General features: G+C 41.0%; 1 protein-coding gene across 25 annotated transcripts in view; it reads left to right on the top strand.

Annotated features, from left to right (window-relative positions):
* RASGEF1A (RasGEF domain family member 1A) overlaps positions 1–23,108 on the top strand; it is a 278,684-nt gene extending 255,576 nt beyond the window's left edge. For 9 of the 25 annotated variants that reach the window (XM_065551760.1, XM_065551762.1, XM_065551768.1 and 6 more), the window contains 10 exons: positions 5,495–5,632; positions 9,123–9,344; positions 9,989–10,063; positions 11,431–11,523; positions 13,510–13,612; positions 13,910–13,989; positions 14,989–15,180; positions 19,382–19,505; positions 19,836–19,908; positions 20,901–23,108. In XM_065551760.1, coding sequence (XP_065407832.1) covers positions 5,495–5,632; positions 9,123–9,344; positions 9,989–10,063; positions 11,431–11,523; positions 13,510–13,612; positions 13,910–13,989; positions 14,989–15,180; positions 19,382–19,505; positions 19,836–19,908; positions 20,901–20,925 — 1,125 coding nt within the window. In that variant the 3' untranslated portion in view covers positions 20,926–23,108. Of the gene's footprint in view, positions 1–5,494; positions 5,633–9,122; positions 9,345–9,988; positions 10,076–11,430; positions 11,524–13,509; positions 13,613–13,909; positions 13,990–14,988; positions 15,181–19,381; positions 19,506–19,835; positions 19,909–20,900 lie in introns of all 25 variants that reach the window. The other 16 variants (XM_065551757.1, XM_065551767.1, XM_065551756.1 and 13 more) reach the window with 5 other exon arrangements.
* Positions 23,109–23,409: the final 301 nt, after the last annotated feature.

Here is a 23,409-nt window from a genome sequence, read left to right as displayed (position 1 = left end):
CCTAGTAGCACAGAAAAAGGGGAAAGCCTGTCAAGATGTAAGTGGTAGATTGAAAGGCAAACACTCTGCGCTATCTTCAAGCCCGCTGGCTAATTTTCAAGAGCGACAGTCTGGTAGGTTTTAAGACATCAGGTGTAATATGTCAGTCACTTATTAACTCTGTCAATAAAGAACAAATAACTTTCCAATGAGATATAGACAAGACCAAGAGTGATTGACCCAGAGAAAGAGCAGCAGTACAATACTGCCTGCGGATAGAATCAGTTGGTGAAACATATTGGTAAAAATATTGCCTCAAAGGACAGCTTTGGTTTTTAACTACTAGTTAACTTGGAAAGTCACCAACTTCTATTATGGTCTGTGATTTTTTTTTAATTAAATGCAGTAAGCTTTACATAGCCAGAGTGGCTAAAAGCCCCAAACAGGGACTAGAGGCCCATTGTAACAGGTGCTCTACAAGCATAGTAATGAAACAGTCTCCGGCCCTAAATAGCTTAACCAATCTAATTTGTTTTAAAATTTGCACTGAAATGTTAAATAGTAGCTTGATTATGAAATAGATTTGATCCATCTAGCTGCATATTTCATTTTAAATACTGCTTTTTTAAAAGGAAATAAAGGGAGTAAATTCACTGCTCAAGAAAGCAAGGGACGGATAATGGTGACACACTGAACATTCACATCACTTCAGATTTCAAACATTGTCCTCCTATGGGGCCTATCCAAAACCCATAGTAAGTAGAAATACCCCATTGACTTCAAAGGGCTTTGGATCAAGCCCTTCATAGAGAAGACAAAAGTCAATAGCTAGACAGTACCAAGAAATTACTACTTGCTAGCTCCAAAAGGAGACCAAGATCTAGAGGTGGTGTTTTGTTATGGGGAAACAACTCTACAGTAATGTTCTTATCGTATGTATTACTACCTTGCTAGCATATTAACACAGCAGATCAATATTTAGAAAAACGTGTGTGTTTCTATCTACTGCATATACGTAAAATATTTCAGTGTTGTAGCCATGTTGATCCTAGGATATTGGAGAGACAAGGTGGGTGAGGTAATATCTTTTATTGGCCCAACTTCCGTTGGTGTGAGAGACAAGCTTTCGAGCTACACTGAGCTCTAAGCCTGTCTCTTTCATCAATGGAAGTTGATCCACTAAAATATATTCTCTCTCTAAAATATTTCACTCATTTGATTGATATTATGGCCCAATTCCTCATCTAGTGTAAATCTGTGCAGTTCTCCTGGAAGTTAGTTCACCAGCTGAGAAGGGGCCCTTAGCCCTGATCTAAACTGGGGGAATGGGGGAATCAATCTAAGTTACGCAACTTCAGCTACATTATTCACGTAGCTGAAGTCCACTTACTTAGATCGACTTACCGTGGTGTCTTCACCGTGGTGAGTCGACTGCTGCTGCTCCCCTGTCGACTCCGCCTGCGCCTCTTGCTAAGCTGGAGTACAAGAGTCGACGGGAGAGCACTCGAGGGTCAATTTATCATGTCTAGACTAGACACGATAAATCGATACCCGCTGGATTGATCGCTGCCCATCGATCCGGCGGGTAATGCAGACATACCCTTAGAGACATTTGCATTCTTCTTAAAGAAGATTGTGAATTTAATACTTAAACCCAGGATGGATAACAGTGCTGAACTGTGAGCCAGGTATAGTATAGAAGCAACACGAGCTCTGCCAGTTGAACTGTGCTGATCACTAGCACCCCTGCTACTCTAGCCGAGTGACAAGGAGAGGGAATGTCGCTCATCCCCTGTTGTGTGGTACAGGACACCGAGGGTCAGGAGTTGGGCTGTTGGCAGTGCTACGTTTGGAGTGTTATGTTTAACAACCATGAGCCGTGCATTAGTTAACACTCAAAAGAGAGAAATGAGGACATCTGGTGAGAAAAAATGTTGCTACCATTATATGCTCCAACAGAATGTGATGGAATAAGAACTTTTCAGAGACAGCCAGGAGAAATTATACATATTGCAGGGATCTCTCCCCCAAGGTGCATGTGCAGGGTCAGATTTTCAAAGATATTTAGGTGTCTAGCTCTCATTGATATCAGTTGGCGTTAGGCATCTAAATACCTTTTTAAAATCTGGCCCACAATGCTTAGCACAATAGGGTCCCGGTCTCAATGGGGTTGCAGAGCATTACCATAATACGACTTCTACTACGGATATTAAAAATACTGCAAATCTTATTGTCTCTCTTGAACAGGGATGTAAAGGGACAGGAATAGGGAAGTAAAGCTATCAAAAGAGTAGGCAGGTACATTTCTTGTATGCATAACAAACATGCATGCCAGTTGCTGTCCCCCACGGAATTACTAGCCCAAATTTTCTGATTTTTATCTATCATCACAGATGTGTGCATCATCACAAACCCATCACACAGCACTGAGTTTTATCAGCATGCACATGATACAGGAATCTAGCATTTTTCTGGGCTGATGATTTTCAGTGTTGCATTCAGAAAGAACATCTTGTTTTCATCAGGCAGTGAAAGCAACTGATAAGCTTTGTCACACTTGTATTCTTGCTGGGTAATGTAGCTTGTCTTGCATTAGATTCCTAGCTTTGAACAGTGAGGAAAACAAATTCTGACAGCCTGTGTGTGGGGGTGCATGCATAGTGAACAAACATACACCCCAAAATAAATACATTATTCTAAATCTATGCTAATATGCAGCAGACCATTATAGCTGTGAGGATGAATTTGAATGGTCCCCAAATTCAAAATCAAAAAGGTACAGTCAAGATCATCATCATTAAAATAAGCCTGGTGGAAAAAACAGATAGTGGAGCTGTGCCTATTTACACCAGTTGAGGATCTGCCCCACCAGCTCGCTACACTGAGTTACACCACTCAACACTTTAACAGTGGACCGCATTAATTCATGCTGCACAGGGAGATATAAAATTGCATACCCCAGAGGCAAAAGGTGATTGAAATTGAAGGTTAGGCAGTAATCCTGCTGCTGCCCTGCCTCATTATTTTACTGAGTGGGTGTGGGAGGAGCTTGAATTTACAGCAGGGGATCCACAGGAACTATGCTGGCAAAGGTTGTAGTAAGGATGCGCTGAATCAGTGCCACCTCAAGTACTCAATTACACACCCACTTTTTTAGCTGCCCACCTCCAGCAAAGAGCACATCTGCCGTTTTGCTATCTCCTCTCCTAGTAGACTTTCCACTGCCAGGACTGTAAGCCACCGTTTGTACAAAAAAAAAAAAAAAAAAACATGGACAGGATTTAATCCAGTCATTTGTAAAGCACCTCCCCCTTCCCACACACCTAAACATTTGGGTTTATGTAGGGATAATACATGTGTCATTCAGTGACAGAGCTGGGATGTCAATCATGCATTCTGGCAGCTGGAGTATTTAGGGAGAGAAGGTAAAGGTTTCAGTAAGGGCTGGACACCAAATTTGGTGGGGCGGGGAGGAAAACTGGAGTTGCTACCCATTTCTCAAAAAGAGGTTTGCATTCAGAGAACTTCCTCCAGATGCTGTTTAGAGCACAAGGGTGAGTTTTAGATGGGATTCCATCCATCTCTCCCCAGCAAGACCAACAGAATTCCAATGGGATTAAAATGCAACTAGAAACAGCACACAGTTAACATTTCTGTATAAGCCACTGCACTTCCCCACCTTGTACAATCCTTTTAGTGGCTCACTTCTGAAGGGTCCAAACTCTGCGTGGTTTTATTTTAAATTCAGAGCAGCCATTGTTAATTCTCCCACTGGTTACACTTGAGTGAACTGTTAGAAGTCATAAAAACAAGAGGCTTATTTAACAAAAGTGTCTCAGAGAGGGGATTTTGCTCATCTCACTGAGCATGCTGTTGGGCGGGGGAGGGGGAGAGCAGGAATTCCAGTCAGGTTCTCACAAAACATCCTGTTTTCAACCCATTTGTTTCTTCTACTGACACTTGAACCTGCTAGCTGACTTGCTGTAAATTCCAAGAGGTGGGAGGGGGAAATCACAGAGGGAAGTACCCTAACCAGTGCTGAGGAGGAACTGCACTTTGCATAGTGGAACTTTTTCAGTGACTCAGCTGGGATGGTAAACAAAAGAGAAAACTTCCTCTTTATTTTCTTAGAATTAAGCTTCTTTTAGAACCAAATGAGTCTCTTAACCAAAGTTAAATATAAACAAGACTAAAATTAGAAAGTCTTCCTTCTCACAGTCAAAAGTCAAATTCCACCCTGATTTACGCCATGTGCCCACACTGATTTATGCTGATTTGGGAGGGGGGTGTACAGGATATATGCTGGCAGAATTTGACCCTCCTAGGAAATAGTGAACAAAATCATTTCCCAGTCTTATGACTACCAAGCGGACCCTCAGTAATTCACTCCATACTTGCTGTCTTCCTAGTTGTGTGCGTCTTGACCATAGCCCATAATGCTGCCTGGTTTGTTAAATGGGATTTGCCGTGTCCTGTGCAATGAGGCAGTTGCTTGCCAAGAGTGCTGTTCAAGATGCTGTATCCTGTGCAGAATCAGCAAGAACATGTGCACACTCTACTGAGGTTCTGCTGAAGCACGACCCTCAGTTTGTTCTGTTTGATGGATAGTACACAACTGCCCATATAAAAAGTCATCTTCCCAATTAACTCAGCTTGGTCAAATTGCAGAGTGATCATTGACTGGGGCGGGGGTGGGGGGGAGTGTTTATTAAAACTCTCTCCAAACCCCTTATAACCACATCGCTTTGAATTTACCAGTACAGTCGTCTTTCACCACCAAAGCTGGATTAATTAGAATCCAAATCAGAGCCACGTGATGGAACAGCCTCAGTGCACGACACTAGAGAATTCACTTGTCAGGTGACAGAGGTGAAGAGCTAACTCCTTTCTCTGAGGGCTTTTGGAGCAAGAGTCAACATTTTATTGTCAAAGTCCCTTTTGATTTAGATGTAATGCAAAGTACATACAACCTCTTTTGTAGCATTTATTTATTTGATTGCTTATTTCAAACAAAGCACAATCTGGGGGTCCTGATTAAAAAAATTCTACAGAAGGAAAACATTCTTTCTGAGCGCTTCACTGGAAAGATGCTTGGTTATGATACTGCAACTGTGTACATTTCAATTAAGAAATTAAGGTATTGCTCTAGTCCTCAGTTGGTGTAAGTCAGCCACATAACATTGACTTCAGTTGAACAAAACACTTTTTGTACAATACCATCATCTCCCTAGCTATTTATGACTAGCCTTAAAATATCTTCAAAGCTTTTGGTTTAGAAATAAAAGCTAGCCAGTTTCAATGGCACTGGGCTAATTTACATCAGCTGAGGAGCTCTCTGTGTAATTTCATCAACACAACTGAATACATATTTTAGTAAATGCACACACCTGCTACTGATTGAATTATTTTTGATTGTGGCTCAGGGTGTGCACTTTCCTTCATCAAGCATTCACTCACCTTCACAGCAATAAGAGGTCCATGGGTCAGTAATCAACCCATCTCTACTCCTCTCTAGGCAAAGCTAAAATCCTTTGCTACCAAGATCATTCAGCTCCTGAAAGAATGGACAGAAACATTTCCCTATGACTTCCAGGATGAGAAATCCATGAAAGAGCTGAAGGAGATTGCTCACAGGATCACACAATGCGATGAGGTAAGGGGGGAAATAAACTGTATTCCTAGGTTTCTCTTCCACATATAGTTATCTTAGTATTTTCTCCCCACCATTGCTGTGCACCTCCTAACCAGGTTAGAACAACAACTGCTGAGCTGTCAGAGCAACCATTGGATATAGGTTAGGAGGTGAACTTAGGAAAAACTGGGTGTGCATCGCAGGGTCCCAGGGGGAGATGACACAGCACCTGCTGATGGTATAGGAGGTGAGAGGAGGAAGAAAGAAGGCGGATTGTAAGGTAGAATACAATTCCAACACACAGTATAGTGTACTTTATGCATCCAATTCAGTGCCTGATCCACATGGACTGTAACTTTCAAAAGAATCTTTAATGCTAGCTATAAAAGCATTTGCTTTAGTCCTCGATGCCTCGGAACCAATCCCCAATGAGAACTATGATGACAGCTGTAACAAGAATATAATAATACTAACACAAAGAAAGATCTTTAAGCTGGCGTCTACCTATTCAACGCTGGTCTAACTACAAATCTGAACTGTTGTGAGCTTTCATGTCTAGCAAGACAGGAGAAAACTTCCTCCAAAGTAACCTGCCAATTCGGTAGATCCAGAGTGGCTAAAACTAGCAATGGAGAATCCTATTGTGAAACAGTTAGTTAGGAAGCTCGCATGACAAAGGAAGTCACTACAAAACTGGAGTCAGAAAGAGGGACGGGGCAGGGGGAAGTATGAGGGGACAACTATATTGAAGAAATTGAAGGTTTTTTTTAAAAAAAGTAACATGAATAGATCATAAGAATTAAAGTGAAAACATGTTTTTCTAATGCTTTGGATCCATTTAAAGACTAGCCTCCCTAGCTTTTTATGACAACAGGATTAGGTATATGCTTTGTTTCTCTTAAGAGAAGGATGAAGAGCAACAGGTGTAACAGCATTGTAGGAGGCAGCAATAAGTCATTATACAATTAGCTGCTACAGCTGTTGTCAAAAGGAAGTACGCTAGTTCATTGAGTCAGCAGTATTGTTTACCTGCATGCTACTAAGAAAATGTCAGTGTCCTAATAGGTGAAAAAGAGGTAGGATTACAATAGCCCTTCTGTTGTCTTTATAAACAGGAAAAAAAGTAGTTGGCAGGGATCCTGCTATAAAAAGGTGATTCATTTTTAAACGTTTTCCACTTTGATATAGCAAGTTCAGACTTTTAGCCATTGTGATAGGAGCATTTCAGATCTCTATTATTGGGAACAAGAGGAAATGCTCTAGCTTTATATACAAGAATAAATTGCCAGTTGGGAGAAAAATCACTGGCTTTATGGAATCGCTCAGTGCACTGGTTGCTGAGGTTTCATGTGATGTCGTTTATTATGGTATCGTAGCATTTATCCTTTTAACAAGGCTACATGTCAAGTTCTCTGTCTGTGAAGGGTTAGGCTGTGTCTGACCCCTAGAAATGTAATTTGACACTAGCAAATGGCTCCCAGCCTCACTGTTTGTCTCCTGTTCTTTTATGTTTGAATAAATTACCGAGCAGTGTCTAAAACAAAGTTATTGGGGTTTGGTTTGGTTTTTAATTTTTCACCTTTTTCAGCTTCCCTGCTTTTCTGGATGTATAAGATATTAGGAGTGAATAGAAATAGATGTAAGGAAGTCATGCTGATGTTGATTTGGAGACTCGAGGACAGCATAACAGATTTTTGTGGCTGAATGAGCAAATATTTAGACTCTATGTTCTTAGACTCAGATTTATAAATTCCCAAGAGCCATGTGGACTGTAGGCAACTCATAAGTGTTATCTCATTCCAATTGCTTTCTCCATAGTCACACAAACATCTAAACAACCCACCACCCTCACCTTCTCCTACATTTAAACTTTCTTCCTTTATCTTGCAAAATACATAATCCATTGCTAGGGGGCCATTCTCCCCTCATCTGTGTAGGTGTAAATCAGCGGTCACTATTGAAATCAATGGATTTATGGTGTAAAACCCAGTGTAACTCCAAGTAGAATCGGAACTCTTAAAGAAACTCCTGCAAACTTGTGTTTTAGGCTTTCGTAGCATAATAGCAATAATAGCTCCAGCCAGCTGCTGCTGAGCAATAATCCTGTTGCCTCATCAAGATAAACTACGCTGCCTTCAGCTTCTTATTTGATTCCACTTTGGAGCCAGATTATTGCCTTGTAAAGCAACGTTATGACACTATTATTGCTTAATTATAGCATACTACAGACAACTTTTTGATAGCCATCGTCTCTTGCATCTGCTACATAGTTTTCAGTCATCACTGCACATTGGTAGCTTCCTTGAATAGTCACAGACCCATTCCACCCCACTTCAGTGCATCCAGTTGACTCTGGATGCAGAGAACATGACAGCAACAACATTAATTCTTAAAACACCACCTTACTTCAAAGGAATTGGTGCATGGAAACCCAGGAGAGTGATATCATAGGGAAAGAGGAAGGCACAGGAAAGCTGAGTAATTGATTTGGCAACTGAAAGAGAGAGAGTCGGAGCACTTGTTAGGAAGACTGTGGTTTGGCAGTTAGGGTATTTAAAGGGGTACAGCGGGATCAAGCAGTTGGGAAGGAATCAAATTGTTTTTCTCAGGGAGATGTCATGAGGAAGTCTACATGAGAGCAAGTGGGGCGCAGGTACTTTGAGGCAAGGTGCACAACTGCTGGATTCATAAAGGACCATCATGGTCATGCATCCCCAGCTCCAAATGTTCACTAGAAGCTGGAGATGTGCAACCAAGCCACAGCAGAAATAATTCAACTTGCACAGATTGCCAATTAGTAATGAAATGCAATATGGAAAGTGAATGTATATTAATGGAGTAATCGGTAGAAATATAGTCAGTGCAATAGCTCGGGCCTATGCTCTTCCTTCAGGTCTTTTTTCTCACATCTATTCTGGAAAACCGAAGAGTAGGGCACCTTTGTTGGCCAAGTGCACTGTGGAGATTTTGGGCCTTCTCTGAATTGCAGGGTGCACAGCCAACCACTGCTGCAGGCAGGATGCTGAGCTAGAACATTTCATTAGTGTGATCTAGGATGGGAATTCCCATGACTCTGTTCAGGCCAGCCAGACTATTGATAGCACAACTAAGGAGCAAGTATTTTGCCACTTCCTACACAGAAAGAGACAAGAAGCCTTGCAAAGGCAGAAGACCCACAGCCTTTCAGTACACCTGCTTCCAAAGGACTGACCCAGTTGCTTTTGAAATGGGTTCTGAGCCAAGAAGAGATACTGCAATTGCTGCTAAGCTATTGAAAGCAAAGTTGGGGAGGAGGGTGTGAGACTGTTAATTTGCAAAGCTACATAGATATTTAGAGTACCCTGAGATGGGCTCATTTGCCACATGAAAATCAGCTCTGATGATAGGATAGAAAATACCAGATGCTAAGCAGCCTTATTAATCTGTCAAATTCCTTCCTGATACAAATCCCATATTTGTACTCGCGGTACAAAGTAAAGGTTCTTACTTATCAATGTCATCTTGCGCTTAGGAAAATGGAACCGTGAAGAAGATCATCAGCCAGATGACACAGAATCTACTGATGACCCTCTCTGCAAGGAGTCAGTACCAGGAGATAAAAGAGAAATTCAGGCAACCTGTTACTGATAAAGGAACCATCCTTAAAAACAAGCCACAGTCGACCCAGAAGGACATACTGAGCATATGTTGTGACCCACTGATCTTGGCGCAGCAGCTAACTCATATTGAGCTGGTGAGATTTGGATTTCCACATTTTAGTCCTTTCATTTTCTATTTACTGCATGTTAACATATTCACGGCCAGGAGTTTGCCATTGACTTCAGTGAATGTAAGATCAGGCTTTCAGTGTAATTAAAGTGCTCCAATCTAACAGATGGGAAGTGATGAATGTGTGAAAGCAACCGGGTAAATCTGTGAGGGAAGAAAGAGGGTACAGTGCTTTCAGGGGTGAGGAGAAAGACACTCCCAAACATTAGGTCTCTAAAAGCCAGGGCCAGCTTTATAGTCAAGCTACTATGAAGGCAACCATGTGGTACCTTAGAGTGTTTGGCCTCTCCTTTCAATCCACTGACAAAGAATGGAGGGAGAGCAAGAGCTGGTGCCAGGGTAGAGGCTTCTTTCCTAGTTCCCTACTGGTATTAGAGAGCGAGAGAAGGTCACACTCGGAATATTGGGGTCTCAGAAGAACAGAACTAGAGCAAGTTAACTCATTGTTGGTGCCTAAAGTCAATCAGGATAATTAGAGCAAAGCTTGTAGGAGAGAGAGGTATGAAGGCCACTCTGATAATGTCTTAGGCCCCATTGGCATACCTTTCAGCTGGAATCCTGTTTATGTTGGTCTTTGTACATTGACAATTCCTACTCCCCCCAATGCAGGAGAGGGTGAGCAACATTTACGCAGAGGATCTGATGCAGATTGTCAGTCACATGGATTCCCTGGATAATCACAAGGTGCGTGTGTGGGTAAGGAGTAAGGAGCTTCAGCAGTTCAAATGTCTGTATGCCAGATTCATGAAAGCCTAGGAGGTAGCAGAATTCTGTGGTAGCTGAACTGCCACAGAATTAGTCAATCTGGTTTAGCAGTATTGAAACTATCTGGGTTTCTGTTTCCACCATACTCAGGGACAATCATCACAATAGTCTTTTTCTTTGGTAAGACCAAAGAAAAGCTGAGTTACTCCTGCTGCTATAGCAGTTCAGAAAACCATTCAGACTCTCTGACCTGGCTGCTCCCTCATGCTTCTTGAAACTCTGGGCTAGTTAAATCCTGACGCTGTTGATTAAACATTGCTAGTTCCCTGATGTAAATTAGTGTGCTCTCTAATGTTAACTTGAGTCAGCCATCCAAACACATGCTAACACATACAGACTTGTAGGGAAAGAAAGAATAACTATTTTTAAATATTAAACAGGGAATACAGAGTTATTCACTCTTTTGAGAATGGCATCCACCCAGCAGAGATGAGAGCCTACCAGGTTTGTCCCATTGCACCTGAATTATAGTTCAGAGGGTGGAACACAAACAGATCTTCTCTTAACCAGTAAAATGTCACAGTCCAAAAGGACACCTCCTGCTAAGTGTCCAGCATTGGTTTTGCTGTTTCTAACTGTGGGTTTGTTACTTTTTGCCCTTTGCCGGAGGAGCTACAGCTAAAGAGTGAAAGAAAAACAAAGAAACCGCTCCGCCTCATATTTTATGGTGCTTAACATTGGGATGTTCAGAAGTTTGGAAGGCAAGATGCTGGAGATGGCAATTGCCCCTTCATTTCCCCCTTGGCCCTCAATGGCAAATCTGTTGTAAGAATAGGAACTAGGGAAATCTGCTGAGATATTAACATTATAGCTGCTCTCTACAGATTAAGTAGAAATAATCAAAAAAAGTAAATTTTAATTGAAGCATCATTTCTAATAATCTAGTAGGGCATCCTTAAAAAATTGACACTAATTTCCCAGGCAACTTTTTTTTCTTAACTTTCTTCAGATAATAAGGTAATATGTTAAATGAGAGAGAGAGAGAGAACGAACACACACACATACACATTTCTTTAGAGGAAGATGGGTAAAGGGCAGGAAAATTTGAACACATTTGAACAATCTATAAACCCTTGTCCTCTTCTCTCTCACAACTCCCCTGAACAGAAAAAAAAAACTGAGTAGGAATATCTGCACCCTTTTTTGTGCTCATAATCCAGAGCTGGTTAGTGAGGTTACGTCATTACCGGATACCTGTTTATAGTTAACATGTGATGACAGGATACATTTACACTAATCTTTATCTGGGTTTAGTGGGAATTAATATATGGCCTCTTCTCTTTCAGTGCCGAGGCGATGTTACCAAAACCTACACCTTGGAGGCCTATGACAACTGGTTCAACTGCCTCAGCATGCTGGTGGCTACAGAGATTTGTAGGGTAACTACTGGGGGGGATCTTCTTTCTATCAAAGAACCCTGCCTTTAAAGACAGATCACACCATTGTGATGTTATGCATAGGGACCCTGATCCTGCAGGAATTTAAGTAAATTCACCTCCTTGTGCACCTGAGTAGTCCCACTTAAGTCAATAGAACAACTCATGCATGAAGTTATGTACCTGTTTCAGTGTTTTATAGGTTCAAAGCCTTGTGGTTTATATTTTTACATAGCTTCCATATTTATGCTAGTTACACCCACTGAAGGGGAACTTCCATAAAGTTTGATTTAACATAGCTTTTTGGTGTTTTCATAGCATGCTTGGCTATTACCAAAGCTACCAGTAGTAAAACAAATGTTTTGGTGCTTTGCAAATTCACTCTGTCCTTCCATAGCATTATGCAATTAACTCATTCTGCTTATTTTGGGACATCATTGGATGCCATGGAATACCTTCTGCTGTTGTACACACAGGATTAAGGAGAAGAAACTCAGTCGGGGGGGTGGGAAGTGAAGAGACAGAGAATCCATGTAAGCTAAATGTATCTTCTATAATGGGAAAATGCACAAATATTGTACTGCCCAAGTCAATCTCTTTTTGTATATATATTCCCATTGTGCCATGTGCGAGAGCTCTCCTTTCACTTGATCACCACATCTGGTGCTCCGGGAGCACGTTGCCACTTTGAAATAAACATTTCAAGGAAGCAGAGCCGATAACCCTGCAAGTTAAGTGAGCATAGCTCCAGTGAAGTCTGTGGGACACTGCTGATTTACACCAGCTGAGGATCAGGCCCTAAGTCTGTACCAGCTCTTTGAAATGAAAAATCTGCTCTGTGGGCAGTTCAGTCTCCACACCCACTAGTCTATAACCTTCTGCTGAGACTGGCTACAAAGATGCCAGTCGTGGCCTCTTGAAATCTCATTGGTTATTACTAATCTCTAGAAAGAGATTGCTCCCATAGATACTCAATTACAAAAAAACCTCCAGGATTGTCAGGCAGTGCCAACACATTTATTAAAGCAACCAAAACATTCTTAGTCTCCATGCTGAAGATTGTGCCAAACTTGTGACTATTGAACCATTTTCTTTCGTCATGAGACATCAGCAAAACAGCAGTGAGATAACAGAGCATATCCTGTTTAAAAATAGTTGCCGGCTGAAGATGAATGATGGAAGGGACACAGAGGACCACATGTGTATTAGCCAGGCCAGCCCTGCGGGTCAGAGTGCAGGAGAGAGTTTTAATGAAGGAATTTAAGCCAATGGGATGAGAGTAATTTTAGTACTAATAGGCTTTGGATGCCAGCCATTGGTAAAGCACAAGCAGCATGCAGCACTGCATCTGAGGGGAAGGAAACCAAACATGCAACGCAGATAACTAGCCTCACCCATTAGCATCTTTGCAGTAAAGGAAAATTATTTATATTCTGTCATCATCCTCGAGTATCATTAAGAAGTTTGGGTAAAATCTCCTTAGTGAAAATTAAAAACACCTAAGGCTTGAGAAACACTCTCTCCCCTTCCCTTTTCATTTCCCCCTGGAATTAAGACCTACAGCTCCTCTGGGACACAAGTTTGGCATTCTTTTCTTTGAGGTTTGAATTGTTGGTTCATCTTTGGCATTTTGATGGCAGCTACATTCTCTCTCTCTCTCGCTCTCCCCTGGTACAAGGAAATTACTTAATAGAGGCTGGCTTGTTTATATGCTATTCCCTAAGCCTTTAGCTCACATGTGAACAAAGAACTGCACTTCCCTTCAACTGGGCAAGGACTTGATAGGAGCCCCAAATCTAGTGGTTTATTTTTTAATAAAAAAGAAGGAATTTGGACAGAATACCCTTAAGGCTGCCTCATAAGAGCCCTCATGTGGAGACAGCCCATAGAGACACCAATTCCAACAGCACATTCTGAAAGTCACCAGTCACCGCTCCCCTTCACACACATACTTTCCTTTTCATCTCAAAGGCATGTTCTTTGTTTCAGGTTGTGAAGAAAAAGCAGCGGACGAGAATAGTGGAATTTTTTATTGATGTGGCAAGAGAGTGCTTTAACATCGGAAACTTCAACTCAATGATGGCCATTATCTGTGAGTATCCCCGGCATAGCTGCTGACTTGTAGTTAAGACCACCACACTTGAAAGCCTAAGCAACATGATAATGGTCACATAGTCTCCAGCTTCACTGACTCCATCTGTAGGCATACCCCCTGCTGTGGTATCATGCACCCGTGACAGATTAATGCAATGGGTGTTAGCTGGAAGTCTCAGCTGTGAAGTGTCTTCCAGAGAATAAAATGCACAAGAGTGTAAAAATGCAACACTGACATTTAAAAGAAGTACACTCAAACTTTGTTTTAATCATCTTTCTCTCCCTTACATTTCAGCCGGCATGAACCTGAGTCCTGTCGCACGGCTAAAGAAAACCTGGTCCAAGGTCAAAACAGCTAAATTTGATGTTTTAGAGGTATATACAAGATTTACACCCTGTTTAATAAAAATCATCAGGTACTAATGCCTTAGGCATAGGTGTGAATGCATATAAGTTGGGAATGGTTGGCACCATTTCTCTTGACTTGAAGTCCTCTCCCTGTCATGGGGAAAAAGATTGATATAGATTTTCTTCTTTTTAACTCCCTTCAGATGACACTTTTCTAACAGTGGAATGAATTCTCAAACCAAAGATATTCCTAGGCACTTCCTTTAACAGTGACCATTTCTCCCACCTCTAGATCTAAATGGATGTGTTTTTTTTTTTTTTACCCTGAACTCTAATTAAAGTACTCCATCTAGTGGAGATCTGGGATCAACATTTTTTCACTAAGGGTACGTCTATACCCAGCCGCTAGTTCGGCGGCTGGCAATCGAACTTCTGGGTTCGACTTATCGCGTCTTGTCTGGACGCGATAAGTCGAACCCAGAAGTGCTCGCCGTCGACTGCGGTACTCCAGCTAGACGAGAGGAGTACCGCGGAGTCGACGGGGGAGCCTGCCTGCCGTGTGTGGACCGAGGTAAGATCGAACTAAAGTACTTCGAACTTCAGCTACGTTATTCACGTAGCTGAAGTTGCGTACCTTAGTTCGATTTGGGGGGTTAGTGTAGACCAAGCCTAAGAAACTTCTCAAAACACAATCCTCAACAGGCAGATAAAAACGTAGATTAAGTGTCTTTTAGGGAAGCACGTTCCCGTTAAACATTCCCTAAGCCACCGAAAGGTGTTTATTAAATGTAATATCAATCCAGTACCTTGCATCCAAACACCTGCTAGGGAAAGCTTAGATCCAAACTACATACATTGACTGGCCTGTTTTGAATTATTGTGAATGGATCCTAAAAAGTAAAGAAAAGCAGATGTTACTCTGTTTTTTTTTTCAGCAGTTGATCTAATTATACAAAATCATTGGATTAAAACCTATATCTATGAGAAACATAATGTTTTTGTTTTGTGGGGGGGTATTTAAAACAGCATCATATGGACCCATCTAGCAACTTTTGTAATTACCGGACAGCCCTGCAAGGAGCAGCACAGAGATCTCAGACTGCCAACAGCAATCGTGAAAAAATTGTCATCCCCGTTTTCAACCTGTTCATTAAAGATATCTACTTTCTACACAAGATGCACACAAACCGCTTACCCAATGGACAGATAAACTTCAAGGTAGGTCTCTCCAATTATAGAAGTAGCATAATCAAATGCTGTATATTAATTTTTAAATTCCCAAATATTTGTAAATAGAGAATTCTTATAGTCCAGTATAAGTATGTCTCCTAAATTATTCAGCCTGCCTGTAATCTATACACAGAGGCAAGTAGTTTTCCAGGGGGAGGACTGAGCGTTAGAGATCTAATTCCCATAAGTATAATGCGCTGGAAAGCATGCACTGGATTTAGTACATCTAGATTACAGATAAATACTACCCCCCCCCCACACACACACACACACACACACACAGAGAAACTTATCTAAACTGCAGAAATTTAATTCATCTGTGTTAACTGATCATTCCAATACAATTGAAAACACTAGTGATAACATATTTAAAAGCTGTATATAAAAGAATAGGCAAAATGCACAAGAAAATGTAGAAAGTATGCGAACAGGGGTGACTTTAATCAACTGGCTCTGTTAACCAAACTGACACATGAGACAGATCAAATTGAAAGAAGACAGGATTTCAGCAGAGAAGAAGAGGGAAATGCTGGGTAGAATATAGTGTGATGAAATACTAGTATGAAGGATGCTAAAAGAAAAAAGGGAAAATCCTTCAAAAACACTTAACAAGGGAGCTAGGATAATAAGAGGCTTGAAAAGTCATGAAAGAAAAATTACAAGATCACACGTGGAGGTGGATGGAGGAATTTATATAATAGTATTGAATATACAAAAGATTTTAAAGAGCCAGTGTAGAAAAATTAAAAGATAGCAGAAGTTGTGAAAACCAAAAAAAAAAAAATCTCCAAGCACAAAAGAAGCCATGCTGGATTATAAAAGTCTAGATGCAGCAGAATTTGTACAGCTAAACTTACATGTGCTGCTTTCAAGACTTAGGAATTTGTGTTTCTTTAAATCTCTACAGTACCTTGTGACTCCAAGTTCAAGTCCCTCTCTCTGTCTAGTCATTTTTTTCCAGTGTTTGCTCCATTGCTGGAGCGTAGCTTGATAGACCTATGGTGCAACATCCTCAACCACGCTTAGATTTGTTCTCAACTTTAGGTGTAACATCCACACTTCTAACCTATTGGTTACTTCACCTATTTCTTAGGCTACATCTACACTACAGGGGGGGGGTCGATTTAAGATACACAAATTCAGCTACGCAAATAGCGTAGCTGAATTCGACGTATCGCAGCCGACTTATCCCGCTGTAGGGACGGCGGCAAAATCGACCTCTGCGGCTTCCCGTCGACGGCGCTTACTCCCACCTCCGCTGGTGGAGTAAGAGCGTCGATTCGGGGATCGATTGTCGCGTCCTGACGGGACGCGATAAATCGATCCCAGAGAGGTCGATTTCTACCCGCCGATTCAGGCGGGTAGTGTAGACCCAGCCTAATACCCTCTAAAGATTGTTCTGTTAGAGGTTCAGTACTTCTCTTGGTATTTGAGAGGAACCATGTCCGGTCTAGTGAATCACCCATCTTCAATAAGTCAAATTACTCAGTAGGAAAGAAACTTCAGTAACCTAGTACTTACTTATATGAAGCAGCAGTGTCCATTAGATGGGTGGGATTTCTAAAGCGAACTAATGAGGTGCACACTAAACTAGCCGGCGTAGACCCTGTTTGAAACAGCACTACATTGATGAGCACTAGGGAACTTTTAGTTTGTGCTAGTAGGGTCTATGTGGGCCAATTAGTGCACATGTTGGTGTGCTTTAGAAATTACACCCTTCTAGTGATCAGTGCTGCTCCTTGTAGACAAGCCCTTAGTGTGAACTTGCTTGAATCAGGATCTCTAGATTTGGCCCAGTGTCAACTAATCAATTATCAGTCAAAATACTTTTCTTGTCCTACTCTAGAAAAAACACCTAATTTGTCACAAACTTCCATTTTTCCCTCCAGAAGAATGAAATAAAGTTAATTTGTTTTCTAATAGCAGCAGCCCTGGACTGAAGTACTAAGTAGGTTTTGAGGAGTCCAGTGCTGTTTCTGTTGAGGTCAATGGCAGTTTTCTCATTGACTTCAAATAGAAGCAGGATTGGGCCCCAGGTCTGTACTGTAAATAAATTCTGTATTTCCTTATTGGATGCATTGTGTATTGGACATTATTGATGTGAGATACTTGATATTTGAATACCAAGGGGGGAGAATGGTAACTGCTATTCCTAGGTATTAAGATGTATTCTTCATGTTTGCTGTGCAGATGAAATGAGGACTCGAGAGTTATCAGATTCCTTAAAAGGAGTGCATTGGGCTATAGCAATGAATCAACTTGAGCTAGAAAACATGTTTTAGGTGTTTATTTTTTAAATAGTCCAAAGTGGGAATTCTAGACATTAGAGTAGGGGTTCTAAAGACAACATTCCAGAGAGAACTCCATGCCCTACTCTGACTTTTCTCCCAATCTATCACTCCTTGTTAATCCTTTATTAGTGCAGGGCAAGACGGGAACTCCTGGTTCAAGCCCTTGTTTGCATTAGTACACTGCTCTGAGAGAGTCAGAGTTCTCTCCTGGTGCCATTTACCAGAGCTGCCGCTTTTGGCCATTGTAATCTTTTCCATATATCTAGCAATTCTCTATAAAGAGCAAATTCCTATAGGCTCTGACCTTTACTTAGCTTCTGTTCTCTGGAATCTGGATCTGACATTTGACAGATGTTAAAATAGTGTTGTAACTACTATCCTTCACCACCCACCTTCAATCCTTTCAGGATTCTGAATGCCTTAATGTCACCTATTGCTGCAAGAATATAGACCTAGTGTTGTTAGCTTTTCTATTTAAGTTCTTTAAATAGTTCAGGCTGTCTCACACAATTCTTCCTCTGTAGCAATCTGGTTCCTGAGCAGTCAGCCAGAAATGTACTTAGAATTCCAAATGTGTCGTCACTAGTCCTCCACACGTACCTGGGAAAGAGTATCTCATTGAAAAGAAAATAGGGTACCCCACTTATGTCATCATTGTTCACCTACTGGAAGAGTCTGTTGTGTGTTCCTTCAGTACATTTATTAGCTTTTTTCTGTAGTAGTACTAAATACCATTTGGCCGCAGCATGTGGTTATTCAGCACAGCAGCTCCTACTGTACAGACCTGGGGCCAATCCTGCTTCTATTTGAAGTCAATGAGAACTGCCATTGACCTCAACAGAAACCGCACTGGACTCCTCAAAAGCTACTTAGTACTTCAGTCCAGGGCTGCTGCTATTAGATTTTTTTTTAATCTACATTTCATTTACATAGCAGAATTTGGACCAGACTTGGATTCTCTCCCTGAATAATAATTGCAGACACATTCTGATATTCTGTATATACTCCTAAAAGCATGTTTGACTTAAAAAAAAAACACAACACCACATACACAACCACATTCATTCTCTCAAATATGAGAAATGGTGCTCCTGGAAATATTTAGTGGAAAAAATAGCTGATTACATAAATTATTAAAAATTGTTTGCATAGTTTAAATTTAAGGGGTGCTTTACAAATGAACTAAGACCCTTTCTCTGAAGAGCTTATACTTAGGGCTGCTTTGAAAATTTTAGTACAAGGGAGAGATCACACACAAAACAAGAAATGGGTCAACAGCTCGTGATTCTAGAGGAGAGAGAGGAAGCCTTGCTGGTGGACTGTGGGATATAAAGGAGGAGAGAAATATTTGTTGTTTGGCAAATGGAGACAGTCTGTTCCAAGTCTAAGGTCTGGTCTATACTACCCGCCTGAATCGGCGGGTAGAAATCGACCTCTCGGGGATCGATTTATCGCGTCCCGTTGGGACGCGACAATCGATCCCCGAATCGGCGCTCTAACTCCACCAGCGGAGGTGGTAGTAAGCGCTGCCGACAAAAAGCGGCAGAAGTCGATTTTGCCGCCGTCCTCACAACGGGGTAAGTCGGCTGCAATACGTCGAATTCAGCTACGCTATTCACGTAGCTGAATTTGCGTATCTTAAATCGACTCCCCGCTGTAGTGTAGATGTACCCTAAGAGACCCCAGGAGAGCAGGTGTGAAGCTAGGAATGAAAGAAGGTTAAAAGGAGCAGTAAGGAGACAGGATAGGGAGTGAGAAGGTGGAGTAGAGGAAAATGATCAGAGACATCAGCCAGAGCAAGATTAAGGGGCCTTGAACTTGAGGCCAAGGAGCCTGAATTTGATAGGAAACCAAAAGAAAATTTTTATTTAATATTATGTTTTTATTGCCTCATGCAGAAGTTTTGGGAAATTTCAAGACTAATTCATGATTTCATAACATGGAAACAAGTAGAGTGTCCTTTTGAGAAGGACAAGAAGATCCAGAGTTATCTACTCACGGCACCTATTTACAGTGAAGAAGGTAAAAGCTCTGTCTTTTATTTAAGTTTATAGTGGGTCTTTCCTTCTATTGTTGCATAGGCATGGGAAGAGCACCAGAGAAGGAAAAATAAAGGAATGTGTAACCAAAAAAAAAAGTAGGAATGCCATTCTATCTTCCTGAAATCGCCCTCCAGGTCACATTAGAAAAATGACATGGCCGTTTAGATAAGTTTGTACTGCCACTAAGTACATTTTACTAATCTGGCACCTACCAACATCCATTATTTCACTGATTATTTTAATGATTCTTTAAGAAAAAGGAAACTGGACACATCCATTTTTGATCGCTCTTATTTGTTTTATTATCTAGCTCTGTTTATAGCATCCTTCGAAAGTGAAGGTCCAGAAAATCACATGGAAAAAGACAGCTGGAAGACACTCAGGTATAAAAACTTTTCAAAATTCTAGCCCCTTTCTGTATCCATAAACAATCTCCTTTGTAATGCACTCACTTCGTGCACTCAGCATATACACAGCCAGAGTTGAATGTTCCATGTATGGTGTGGATGGAGACACAGCTTTGAAATTTCCCCTTTCCATTTGCATACAAAGAGAAATAACTGATTTACTCAGCTGTGCACACCACACACTGAAATTAAAATGTAGGTCCCAAGACTATTTATAAGTGATTTTTCAACCTCTTTGAACATTTAATTTTGACTCCACAATCCTAGTTGAAGAGACCCTGAAGAGGCTGAGAGATGGAATAATAGGGTGTTATTTCTCAGAGTTAAAGTATGGTTGCAATGATGGCTGGAGACATTATGCCAGGGTAATGCAGAGGAAGGCATAGTGCCACCAGGAATGCTTGGAGGAGCCTGCTCAAAAGCATTAGTTGCTACTTACATACAGGAAGTGTAGCATGGACTACACCCAGCACTACCCTCCAAGCACTAGCCAGTGTGTTGGGGAGGGCTTAGTATTTGCCTGAACCCACCCATCCTTTGGAGACTGCAGTACTGTTGACAGGGCAAGAAGCCAAACTATGGCTGCCCTTTCTGTACAGATGCCCAGGGTTGGTCAGGGCAGGGAGAGGACTCCTGCAGAGATGTTAGGAGTGAGTGCTAGAAACAGCCACAATGGCAAGTTAATGTTAATGCAACTAGAGGGCATCATTCACACACTTGCCATTCTGATCAGATAGGAGGAAAGATTTAGAGCCAGATTCTCAGCTGGTGTAAATCAGCATCTCTATTGACTTCAGTTGAGCTATCCCAGGTAAAACCAGTTTAGGATCTGGCCCTTAAAGAAAGAATTCTGACAATAAAAGCAAGGAGTCTGACACAACTTCATTACCTTGAACAAGAATGCCTCTTTCATTGTGGTAGGGAGAAGAATTGCTCTAATACATGTGATTTATTTTTTTCATTTCTAGGACAACTCTGCTTAATAGGGCCTGAGATTTTTGGATCTGACCTGCAGAATCTAAAGCACACAGGAAGAACTTTGTTTTTAAATAGTGAATGTCTTGGGTTGAGATAAACAAGACCTCACTGGCTGAGGTCTGTTTTGTATATACAATACCTTTTATGAAATAAAAATGTGGTAAATATTTCACATGTCAACCTTAAGGCACTTAAAAGTGAAGGATTTTGGTTTTTATTTTAAAAACACAAGGGCAGGGCCCTGTTCTCAGAGATGAAGTGTATCATGGGAGATGGTATCCATGGTGAGGTCTTAGTCTAATGACATCCAAATCTTTTTTTTAATTTTGATTACTTCCACCTTAAAAAAAAAAAAAACCACACACACACAGCAAATACAACCAAAACACTGCACAGGTTCAACACCGTTAGGTCCCAATCCTACAAACACTGACACATCTCTGTAACTTTAAGCAGGTGAGGAGTTAAAGGGAAGGAATGAAGAGTCCCATTCAAATCTCTGGGACAACTCACATGCTCAAGTCAAAGGGGTACGTCAGTGTCTGCAGGACCAGGGCCTTAGACATCCGCAGTGAGGCTGTTCCTCTCTTACATCGGAGAATAGTGCCTTACAAGGTACTGAAATTGTCCAGTGTACCTTCTGATTCTGGGCTGGAAGCAAGCAAAATAAAAATATGGATGTCTAAAAACCAGCTATAATGTACTTTGTAAATAAACTGGAAGATATGGCACATGAACTAGAGTATGCCTGCCTACAACAATGAAGGTGCAGCAAAACATTTTTGTTATAGGCTTTGAAGAGAAGAAACGGGACAACTGCTAGATTTTTTTTTTTTTTAAAGTATTAACACTTTGGGAACTATCCTTTGAGTTCTGAATGCAGAATATTTTTCATTTTTCTTTATCAGGGATTTATTTTAAAAAGAAAAGGGTGTCTAATCTAGATAATCTCTACAAAATGGATGTCAGTCTCCAATTAAGATTTATTTTGTTTAATGAACGTACTATTACCCATGACTGTCGGTTCTCCTTCCCAACACTTGTTCTCTTAGGGCCTGAGGGTTGGATATTTATCTAGATAATGAGAACCTCCAGACAGTTACATTAGAAAGGATTGTTTCAATGCCATCAAGAGCTCGGAAGGGATACAAACCCTCATATGTCAGGTCATTAACCAATCTCTAACGGAGGGGGTTGGGAAGAAGGTTGGCCTATGAGCAAGTTAGTGCTGTATGCTCATGTAGGTGGGCAGGTACCTTCCTCTGATGTATCTTGTGCTGACCTCTGTTGGAGACAGAATGCTGGACTAGCCGGACCACCAGTCAGGTCTGTTAAAGCAATTTCTCTGTTCCAATCCTGCAAACACTTCCTACTGAATGCTTACAACCTTAAGTAGTCCCGTTTGCATTTACCCACAGTAAGCGATTGCAGTGTTAAGCCCTTAATGTTTCCAACGAGAGCTTTTTTTCCCTAGATATTTATTCTTTTGAAAAGTAAATAGACCAGGTAGGGAGGGGAGGATGCGGGGGAAGGAATTGACTTTTTGCTGTTCCCATAGCACTGAGATCAAAGAGCAACAAACAAAAGTTAAATTGTTGCCATTAAACAAACAATCTGATTAAAGTGGAAGGAGGAAGTACAAATGCTAGCTGTGAACACCAACAGCCCAGAGAGAGAGTGAGGATAGCTCTGTTTCTTGTGATCTGCTGCTATTTTTCCTGTGCTGAAGTACTGATTTTCAGCCCTGGGGTAGAGTAAGAATATTTATACTGTATTATTACAGTGTTTTGCACTTTCAGAGAAGTTCTAGCTAGTGATATAGTCAGACACTATAAAAAGGGATTGTATATCAGCTTTGTTTATGTAATTGAAATTTAAAAAGGGATGCTTAAAATTTAAGAAAATATATATTTGAAATGCAATTTTAGAACACTTTCTGTATGTGTATTAAACGCTTTTACATGAATGTGCACTTCACTGGTCTATCAGTCCTAGTATATACTTGAAATCAGTGCAGTGTCTACATGGGTTTGTTTTTAATTTTTTTCCTCCTTCAATTTGATACATTCCTTAAATACTGTGTTCTGCTATTCTGAACTGCATTGCTACATATAAAGCTGTACCATAAAGCAGGATATTCTGTGTTTGACTGGATGTGCTTGCATTAATAAAAACCAAGTTGCTTCAACCAGGCTAAACTTTATCTGTTGTTGTTTTTCTTTTGCAATCTGATAAAGTTGCAACTGAGCACTGAATGAGGTGATCCAACGTTGGCAGGTAATGTAGCTTTGTGACTAGGCTGACTGACTGAAATTTCAGCCTGGGCTTATAGATATGTGATCTTACCTTTATGCCTCACTGAAGAGTTCAATATATTCAAGGAAAATCTACTGCAGCATTAAGCTCAGAGCATGTTTTTTCCACACACATTGAACTATATATTCAAATATACCTTTATATAATAACCTACTTCTGCTCCAACATAAGCAGGAAGATAGG

The sequence above is a fragment of the Chrysemys picta genome, chromosome 7 (assembly GCF_011386835.1).
Source record: "Chrysemys picta bellii isolate R12L10 chromosome 7, ASM1138683v2, whole genome shotgun sequence".
NCBI classification, from domain to species: Eukaryota; Metazoa; Chordata; order Testudines; family Emydidae; genus Chrysemys; species Chrysemys picta.
The sequence above is the reverse complement of the archived record's forward strand: the minus strand, read 5'-3'. Positions and strand labels throughout refer to the sequence as shown.